This window comes from Ursus arctos, unplaced genomic scaffold (genome assembly GCF_023065955.2).
Source record: "Ursus arctos isolate Adak ecotype North America unplaced genomic scaffold, UrsArc2.0 scaffold_32, whole genome shotgun sequence".
Lineage (NCBI taxonomy): Eukaryota > Metazoa > Chordata > Mammalia > Carnivora > Ursidae > Ursus > Ursus arctos.
In genome coordinates this window covers 20,900,691-20,911,079 of record NW_026623008.1, presented here as the reverse complement: position 1 = coordinate 20,911,079, position 10,389 = coordinate 20,900,691, and the positions used below count along the sequence as shown (strand labels likewise).

The following is a 10,389-nucleotide window of genomic DNA, read 5'->3' as shown; positions in this document are numbered from 1 at the left end:
TTCTCAGGACTCTTTGCTCAGAGGCATTGCCCAAAGTGAATCACAACTCCATGCCTATTTTCAGAATTCAGCTTTTCATTTATCCTTTCCACCTCCTAATGGCACTAAAACCTGGACCAGTTATAATTCAGTGAACTAGTAATTACATATTTCGTGCTTGAAAATACTATCTTTATAATCAGATGTTACTAATACCAATATCCCACCACACTCACCTTAGTGCCTTTCATGAAATGGGATAAAATGCCACCACTAAAGAATGTCAGACCACCTGAACTGAATATTGACTTCCAAGGTATTTGTATTAACATTGGTCTTCCTTCCCTAATGCGGACAGAGGTATGAAAGAAACTTCACGTGAAGTGGCTTTGAATCTTGAATATTCAAGTATATTGTCCATTTTTTTACTTTAGAATAACTGGGAGTTGTTTTGTTTTGGGGGTGGGAGCAGGGAAGGAGCCTGGAAATTGAAAGGAAGAAAAGAACAAGGCGGGGACATAACCAAGGTGAGACAGGTGCACAGCTGACCCCAAGGCCTTTGTGGAAACCACATAGCAGGAAGGTTGGGGGCATTTACCTTCTACCAGCTAGACTCCAGTGGGGCACTGGATTCCTCTGATGGAAACTCAGAGAAGCTAACGCATGACTTGGCTTTTTCCAGTGGAGTACTCTCTGGAGACTGCCCATGCTGCTGACTCTGCCTAGCTCTGGAGGCAGAAGCAGCCAGAGACTAAGGCTTTTTCCCCCTCTTATATAAGCAGGCCCCACTACTTGAAAATGGAGTACCGAAAACTAGCCAAAATGATCTCTCTTGAACTAGCTTAAGTGTACACCTTCCCCAGGAAGTACCCTGTATTTGCTGACACCCACCCCCCTCCCCAAGCTGGGTTAGGTGCCTGATCCTTTGTTCTCTCAGCAACCAGCCAGTAGCTCCATGGCCGCACTAGCCCCAGTACGATGATGTTTCAGTATCTCACTAGAAAAGGCCTAACTTCTTTGTGTCTTTTGTAGTCTGCTGAAACCTATGGACCAATTTTCAGAATAATGGTTTTCAGTGCACGAAATAAAATACATAGGATTACAAAAGAAACCAATTATATTGAAATATAGTTCTTAACTCCAGACAACCTCTGACGTATGAAGTCCTTGAGTGCAGGAACTCTGTCTTCATCTCCGTACTGCCAGTGCCTAGCACAAAGCCTGGCACATAGATGGTTCTTATAAATGTTTATTTAATGAACGAACAGAAATATAGATGGCTACTGCCAAGTCAGCCTGAGGAATGATTCATTGCAACTGCTTGTGCACATACCAACGGCTTGCATATTTCTCACACTGTCTGAGATCATTTAGACCAGGGCTCTGAGAAAACCCCCACTCAACAACGGGTACCACAGCAGCTCGCAATAATGCCAGGCCATTGGAAGACCAGGAAAACAACAAAGCTCATGTATTTCCACTCGCCAGACTATTCAGATAGTAAGTAAACAGGTTCAGTCTTCAGGAGGAGGAGATCTCTTGACTTCGGAAGCATGATGCTCACACTGCTTCAAAACACTACGGACAGCTGATGGAGGAAAGAAAGGGACCTGAGCTAGTGTGCGGGTGTTCTCCAGGGCTCCTCCTCTGTCCTGAATTGGACCTCCCATCTCTGGGAAAGGGAAAAGTGTCCCTAAAAAACATGATAGGCACATGACGTGTGCCTTTCTAGGTTCGAGTAGCAGTTTTAGGCTTAGACAGAAATTCTGTTTTTGTTTGGGTACCATCAGAAAACCCAAAGAAGCAATAATAAAAGCCAATTCCCTCACTAAAGGGCCAAAGGTTTGTTCTAAGCTGATTGCTACATCTATTAAACATTTCGAAGAGAAAAGTAAAACCCCAGACAATTTTAAAGCTGAAAGCCACAACTATATGGGGTTCAGAAATTTCACCCTTAAGGCTTTTAAGATTGACCCTCCCAAGTTAGAAGGCCTCTCTAGCTATTAAAGCCATCTGAGGGATGGCAGAACGGTTTTCACTTGCTTGACAACAGGGTTTCCAACATGTGTTGGAAGAAACATGGCTTCAGGTGGGTGCCTTCTCGTAAAAAAAAAAAAAAAAAAAAAAAAAGGAAACTACAGGTCAAAATTTTGCTTTTAATTAAAAAAAACAAAAACAAAAAAAACCCCTCCCACTCCTAAGGTGTGTGCTTTCTTTTTTGACCTCGTTTTCCTTTAACTTGTCTGCAGTTTCCCTATATTTGTCCTAGTGCAGTAAACAATGCAATCAAAGAAATAAAAACCAGGATCCACTCTTGCCCCAAACACTGAAGATGGTCAAAGAGCAGGAATCACAGCACGGAAAATGGCCCAGCTCTAAATATACAAACAACATAAAAAAAAAAAATACCCCCCCAAGATATTATTATAGACATTCCTGGTACATTTCCTATAATATAATGTTGCAGACAATGCTTCTTTCCCAGGGAGTCCAGCTTGCTCAGGAGGAGACATCTACTCAGTGCCTCGGGATAGGCTGGGGCTGTTGAGTCTTCCCTGCCAAGCCTAAGGTTTTTTTATGAGCTTAATATCTCACAGAAACATCTGTGGTATAAATGGTATAAATGAATCTAAAAGAGGATGAAGGCAGGCAGGCACCTGTCACTGTTCTCCAAATCAGCCAAAAAGCTGAAGAGCGTGGGATCCAGGAGACAGATGCCATTAACAGTTGAGGGATGGAGGGTAGAACAAGAGGAAGCACCAAATGAGTGGCTGCTTTTGGTTCCAAAGCCAAAAAAGGGCCCCACCAAAAAGGGCAGCTGGTCTAGATGAGGAGCTCCCCTGTGCCTGGAGTCATGCAATAAAAATGATGGCCTTGGAGCCCCACCGCCATGACAGCCACAGTCTGAGGACCAGAGAAATTTACACCACATCACATAGTTTGCAAATGAATGGACTGATCCTAGTTTAGGAGGGTTAAGTGCTTTGACAAAGTTGGGGAAGGGAGGGAAGGTGAGCTTAAATCACAAAGCACAGCTGTGACAACCGGCGATTTCTACTTCTGCAAAGCCACAGGCCCCTACACCCCTGATGCCACTTGGTCCACGGAGATGTACCCTTCCACTTATTACTGGCCCCTCCTTAAAATGGCACCCATAGTAATAACCCTTAGAGATATCAAGAGGCATCAGGTGCACCTCTGGAGCTAAGATAATTTCCTTGCCCCATCCTGGCCAAAGCACTTCCTGTTTTAAGCTGCTGCTGGTATGCCACCTTCCCCTGCAAGCATAGTTCAACTTTCTTTCGTTTCAGAGTTTTGCACCGGCCTCTGAGGGCCCTTTCCAGGATACAAAATAAAGTATCCTTCTGCTTCCATGTGTGGGTGGGTTGCCTTCCAGTGTCAGATCTGCATTCCAGAGTCTGGTCAATGCATCTTTACAAAAATATAACCACATGCGTACACAGACAGACTAGCCTGGAAAGGGCTTTTTGGACAGGGTTTCTGATTATCTTGATGCCTCCCCTAGAAGAAATAACTTTCTTGGTGCAAAAGGATTAGGACATTGAGTGACCTACTCTCAACTTCCGGAAGGACAGCTTGTTTTTGTCCATTTTTCAATGAGGGGGTGGGAGGAACCCAACATTTTCAGTTACAACAATGAGATTTTGTTTAAAAAAAAGGATCCTATGTGGAAATGAGTGGGACAATGACAAAAATAAACAAATAATTAAAATTCCAAACCAAAACATATCTCCTGGCCCCGAGATCCCCAGTTAATCCTCTAAGACCACAATCTCCACATTGTGGACTTGATGCTGGTGGTCTTCCATCTCAGCCACAACTTTCTCCTCAGTCCTCAGCTCTGTCTCCAAAATGACTGCTTTGCCCTCAGTATCCTCAGCCTCTGGGTCTGGGGCTGGGTCAATCTCAATGATGGTCTGCCCATCCTCTGAGGTGCTTTCAACAGCCTGGATTGCTGAGGTCAGGCCGGACTCCATGGCCACCAGCTCCACGGGGCTCACCATGGTGGTCATGTTGCCCAGGGTACTCCCATCCTGCATGGCGGTGGAGCTTAGCAGTGCCAAGCTAGATGAAGGGTGGATGGTCACTGTGTCTGGTGAGCTGCTCTTGGCAGAGGAGACCACTGTGGCATAGCGGAAGAGCTGGGGGCCAGAAGGCAGTGTGTGAACAGTCACAGGACTGGAGCCCTGGCTGAGGGTGGCCACTGGAATATTGCCCATGGAAAATGACTGGCCCACTGGGGTGATGGTGATGGGTGAGATGACTGTGAACTGAGGCTGCTGGACCGGAGGAGAAGGGCTCAGCACTGTGGTAGAAGCTGGCCGCTGGAGCCGGGGCCTTTTTGGAGGCTTAGGAGTGCTCACAGGCATAAGTACCACATTTTGAACCGTCTGGGATTTCAGCCTGTGATCCTGAGCTTGCTTCTTCTGCTCTTCCAACTGGCGTTCCAACTCTGTGGAAAAAAAGACAGACTTTGTGTGGAGAGAAGTATACTCTTGGGAACAGTGAATGGAGTCAGGAAACCTGAGGTCTTGTCTTGGCCTATACTGGCTTTTGCCACTACATAGCTTCACTGTTTTCAAAACAAGAAACCAAACTGGATGATTTTTAAAATCCCTCCAGCAATTACATTTCATTGTGTGATTATAGGCAGGGCAACAATTCAGAATCATTTTCAGGCTGTGATCCTACTACAGCTCAACCCTAGAAGCTCCTATGGCATTTTGTCATCTGTCACCAAAATGCAAACCAAAGAAACCTGCGGTTGATCTTGCGGCTTACAGATGCCTTGCCTGGATCTACAGATGGAAATAAGGAATATTTGCACAATCCCTTTGGAACTAACATGGACCTACAGAGGAGCTACAATGGCTGCTCCAAAAAACAGTGATTCCCAACCTGTCCTTCAAGGCAGGATCACCTTCCTGGTGACCTTAGTGTACTAAATGGCCTTAGTCTACCATTAGCACCCAGAGAAGTCTACAGAAAGTGACGGAGGAAGTCCCTAAGAATTACAGAACTAAAAGAGGTCTTAGAGTTCTAACACATTCATTTGAACTGGGACCCAGAGAGTACAGTGATTTACTTAAATTTTCAGAGCTTGGGCCAAGACAAAAGTCTTCTGATGGCCAACTTGGTGGCTTTTCCACCATAATACATGTATCACTATCCCTCTCCCAATTTCCAATCCAACCCTGGTGAGCACTGATGAGTCTGGTTCTACACCAGCACTTCTTCTATTGCTTTGTACCTGAGAAGCATTCAATAAATAATCAGTTACATCTGTAGAGCACTTTGCTTCTATGGAACACCAAGAGCAAATCAATTCCTTGCTTGGAATAAAAGGAGTAGGTAGGGATCAAGAACATGTTAAAACAATTTCTTTTTCATTCAAAAAATTTTAAATACTGCCTTGTAAGTTACAAAATACTGCATTTTTTCCCCCATTTTCAGTAGTAACCAAAGAAATGTACATCTCAAGAAGATAACAATTACATGGGGTGCCTGGGTGGCTCAGTCGTAATGTGTCTGCCTTTGGCTCAGGTCATGATCCCACGGTCCTGGGATAAACCCCCACATCGGGCTCCCTGCTTGGTGGGAAACCTGCTTCTCCCTCTCCCACTCCTCCCCCCTGCTTGTGTTCCCTCTTTCACTGTCTCTCTGTCAAATAAATAAATAAAATCTTCAATTTAAAAAAAAAAAAGTGTCTGCCTTCGGCTCAGGTCATGATCCCAGGGCCCTGGGATTGAGCCCCGCATCGGGCTCCCTGCTTGGCAGGAAGCCTGCTTCTCCCTCTCACACTCCCCTTGCTTGTGTTCCCTCTCTCGCTGTCTCTCTCTGTCAAACAAATAAATAAAATCTTTTAAAAAATAAAATAAAAATAAAAAGTTAAATCTCTCTCATAAATAGATAAAATCTTTGAAGAAGATAACAGTTACATCTATAATTTTTTAAGAAGTTAAATCAGAGAATATTGTAAATAACAACATCCAATGCTGATGTGTTCAAAATGGTGATATAATCTTGGAAATTTGGCAACAGGTCATAAAAATCCATAAAACAATTTTCAGTACCACTTAACCTGAAGCTTAGTTCTGGGAAGTAGTTTAAAAGGACATAAAAAGAAAAAGTTGTATTCATACAAGTTCACTGCAACAAAATAAACTACTGAATGAAAGTTTGAAAATTTAAATGTCATCCCTAGAAGAATGTCTAGGTAAAGTACTATGTAGCAACTTGGTAAAATATTAATATGTCACAGTGAAAAAAGCAGAAAATAAAACTTTATGTATACTATGATTAAACCTATCTAAAAAAAATAATATGGACAAAGAACCAGAAGCCCACATTCTTAACAAAAGCCATTTTTTGGAAGTTTCATGAAAGCACTGGATTAGGAGTAAGAAAGCCAAGTGCTATTCCAGGCTTCACTGCCAAGTACTGATGCCGCCCCAAGGCAAATCATTTATCCTCTTTGGGCCTCTACTGTGTCATCTATAAAATAGGGATAATAGCCTATAACATTCTTAGGAGGATCAAATGAAAAGGGTCTCAGAGTACTCAGTAAACTGAGTTTAAATTACATACTGGGTATAAAAGTAAGTTTAAGACAACATAAATTGTTCTTCTATTACCAAATAATCTTGCCTTTTGGCTTCATGACTCACTATAATATATTCTACATCATTCAAAGGTGATAATTGATACCTCTGACTTGTTTTACATCTTTCACCTGCTTTATCCAAAACCTTTTCTTGATTCTCTCTGGATATAAGTGACAACTCCTTTTGTTCTTCCACCATACCCACTATATGCCTCAGTTACAAAGCTGACTACTTTTTGCATTTATTTCTATGTCTGCTTTCCCTTGAGTTCCTTAAAGACCATGTAGAGAGTGAGGCTGTCTTAGTCAACATTATATTTCTACAACCTAGTTTGGAGACAGTGCAAATTTTTTTGGAAGATTTTATTTATTTATTTGTCAGAGAGAGAGAGCACAAACAGGGGGAGCAGCAGAGGGAGAAGGAGAAGCAGGCTCCCCACTGAGCAAGGAGTCTGATGCAGAACTCAAGCCCAGGATCCTGGGATCATGACCTGAGCCAAAGGCAGACGCCCAACCAACTGAGCCACCCAGGCATCCCAGAGACAGCGCAAAATAAGTACTTGATAAAAAGAGTTAAATTATTCAAGTGCTCATAATTTCTGATTACCACAAATAATGGAAAAAGTGCTAAATTTACAGTTATCAAAAGATGCAATATAAATAATGTAATGAAAACAAAGGCCAGTTTGTTTCTTCTGCCACTGAGATTACTGGATTAATGGAGCAATTGAACAGATATTTTAATCCTCCAAAAGATACAGAAGGAGGACCATGATGAGGAAGGAAGGAAGGAAGGAAGGAAGGAAGGAAGGAAGGAAGGAAGGAAAGAAGGAAGGAAAGAAGAAAGGAAGTCCCAACAGAAGTCCACAAGGAAATGCCAAGACTCAAGGATATTAGAATAGTATCACCTAAGAAGAACCAAGTTATACACACCTGTCAGCGTATAGAGAAACTGCTCTTCTCCCTGCTCTACTTGGTTCCTTCTGTTGTCCAAAACCTTCTTCACCGTGTCCATTAGGCCAAATGTATGTGCTACATTGTTGAGAACAGCAGCATCTATTTAAAACAAAGACATGCCTGTCAAGTTAAAACAGAAGTGTTTCCCCAGCTCTCTGTCGTGTTGCTTATAAATATGAAACAACCCAGAAATGACGGTACTATTCTAATTGCATTTTTTAAAAATGTTGGCAAAGATTTATCACATGTATAATTAACTTCAATTGTTGTAACTTATCCATCCTTCCATATAAATAAATTTAAAAATAAAAAAAATCTTGCATCTGGTTATAAGTTCCGACTTCCGGTTTAGAAAACATGGTCACTATGCTAGATAGAGCTAAGTTTGAATCTCAGTTTTATGGTTTCCTCCTATCTGTGTGAACCTGGATAAGTCATTTCACTCCTCAGTTTTCTCATCCAAAACAAAAGGGCCTAATAATACTTACTTGGCAAAATAGACATGAAGAATAGAAATATATTTTAGGGGCACCTGAGTGGCTCAGTTGGTTAAGTGTCCAACTCTTGATTTCAGCTCAGGTCATGATCTCAGGGTTGTGAGATCCAGCCCCACATCAGGCTCTCCTCCCCCTGCCTGCTCTCTCTCTCAAAAAAATAAAATGTTAAAAAAATATATAGCATATTTTAAGAGTCAAACATGGGAACTGGCATGCAATGTTATTCGTAGTGTTATCTCTGTTCCTCTTTATTCAAAACTTCTTGAAAGCATTGTCAGTAGCTGTGGTCATTACTTCCTTAACTCAGACCACTTCTCCACCTACAGCTCTTTTCCACAGTCATCTCATCCAGTTCCATGCTTTGAAATAACATGTACATGCTGAGAACTCCCACCTGCAGATCTCCAGCCCTAACCTCCTTCCTGCATGCCAGAGTCATACTTCCATCTAGCTGAGTGGCACCTCCATTTGAAGGCCTCATGATCATTTAGCAAGTCAACACTAATTTTTTTCTTTTTTTCTTTTCTCTTTTTTTTTAAAGTAAGCTCTATGCCTAACATGGGGCTTGAACTCGTGACCGTCAGATCACGAGTCACATGCTCCATCCACTGAGCCAGCCAGGTGCCCCAAGTCAAGACTAACTTTGAGGGGTGCCTGGCTGGCTCAGTCGCAAGAGTATGTGACTCTTGATCTCAGGGTCATGAGTTCAAGCCCTACACTGGCCATGAAGCCTACTTTTAAAAAATACCCAAAAAACAAAAAAACAACTACTAACTGTACTAACTACAACTCTCCCAGTGATCTTCGCCTCAGGAAATGGTGTCACCATTCATGGCTCAAGCCAAAAAGGTATGAGTCATCCTGGATTTCTGTCCTTCTCTCTATCTATCTTTTTTTAAGATTTATTTATTTATTTGACAGAGAGAGAGACAGCGAGAGAGGGAACACAAGCAGGGGGAGTGGGAGAGGGAGAAGCAGGCTTCCCGACAAGCAGGGAGCCCAATGAGGGGCTCGATCCCAGGACCCTGGGATCATGACCTGAGCCACAGGCAGACGCTTAATGACTGAGCCACCCAGGCGCCCCCTTTCTCTTTTACCCTACATCCAATCCATCAGCAAAACTTGTCAGTTCCACATTCAAAATATATCCCCAATATGATCACTTCTTCCCAGGTCTACCACTATCCACTCTAATCCATGCCACCATCATCTCTTGTCTGGAGTAATTCCTTCAAGAGTCTCCCCACTGATTTCTTTCCTTTTTCTTTTTTTTTTTTTTTAAGTAGGCTCTATGACCAATGTCGGGCTTAAACTCATAACCCTGAGGTCAAGGGTTGCACTCTCCACCAACTGAGCTAGCCAGGCACCCCTCCCAACTTATTTCTTGCCCCATACAGTCCATTCTCCGTATAGCAACCAAAGTGATCTTTCAAAAATATAAAAAATAAAGGGGTGCCTGGGTGGCACAGCAGTTAAGCGTCTGCCTTTGGCTCAGGGCGTGATCCCAGCATTATGGGATCGAGCCCCACATCAGGCTCCTCTGGTAGGAGCCTGCTTCTTCCTCTCCCACTCCCCCTGCTTGTGTTCCCTCTCTCGCTAGCTGTCTCTGTCTCTGTCAAATAAAAAAAAAAAATCTTTAAAAATATATATATACATAAAATATAAAAATATAAATCCTTATCATTTCGGTCCCCTGCTCAAAATCACTATGATGGCTTACCATCACCTTAAAATAAAAATTCTAACCAAAGCTTATCTAAACTATCCCCTCAGGGCACCTGGGTGGCTCAGTCAGTTAAGTGTTTGCCTTCAACTCAGGTCACAGTCCCAGGGTCCTGGCATCGAGCCCCATGTCAGGCTCCCAGCTCAGCAGTGAGCCCGGTTCTCCCTCTCCCCACTCCTTGTGCTTTCTCTCTCTCTCTCGTAGATAAATAAGTAAAATCTTAAAAAAAAAAATAACTAAATAAACTGTCTGTTCTTTTCTTCTCCAACCTTATTACCTATCACTCTTCTATACCCTACTTCGCTGTGGCCGCCTCAGTGCTTCTGTAATTCTTTGAGCCTATGAAGCCCATTGCAACTTCAAGGTCTTTGTTCCTTCTGCCTGAAATGTTCCTTCTTCCAGCTCATCACATGGCTAGCTTCTTCAATTCAGGTCTCTGCTTAAATGCCACCTGCTTTGGGAGGCCTTCCTTGACCACCCTATTTAAAAGAGTCATCCCTGCTTTCTACATTACTTGCCTTTTTTTTCCTCCAAGAACATAAAAAAAGATTTTACTATAAAATTGAAGTGTATTTATATAATGTATGAATTATAAAGCGGTAATAAGA

General features: G+C 42.6%; 1 protein-coding gene across 14 annotated transcripts in view; it reads right to left on the bottom strand.

Moving 5' to 3' along the window:
• Positions 1-2,115: 2,115 nt before the first annotated feature.
• The window catches only part of GMEB1 (glucocorticoid modulatory element binding protein 1), a 32,764-nt gene continuing 24,490 nt past the window's right edge, over positions 2,116-10,389 (bottom strand). For all 14 annotated transcript variants that reach the window (XM_026516879.4, XM_048221736.2, XM_048221734.2 and 11 more), the window contains 2 exons: positions 7,538-7,660; positions 2,116-4,453 (listed from right to left, as the gene is read on the bottom strand). In XM_026516879.4, coding sequence (XP_026372664.1) covers positions 3,753-4,453; positions 7,538-7,660 — 824 coding nt within the window. In that variant the 3' untranslated portion in view covers positions 2,116-3,752. The remainder of the gene's footprint in view (positions 4,454-7,537; positions 7,661-10,389) is intronic.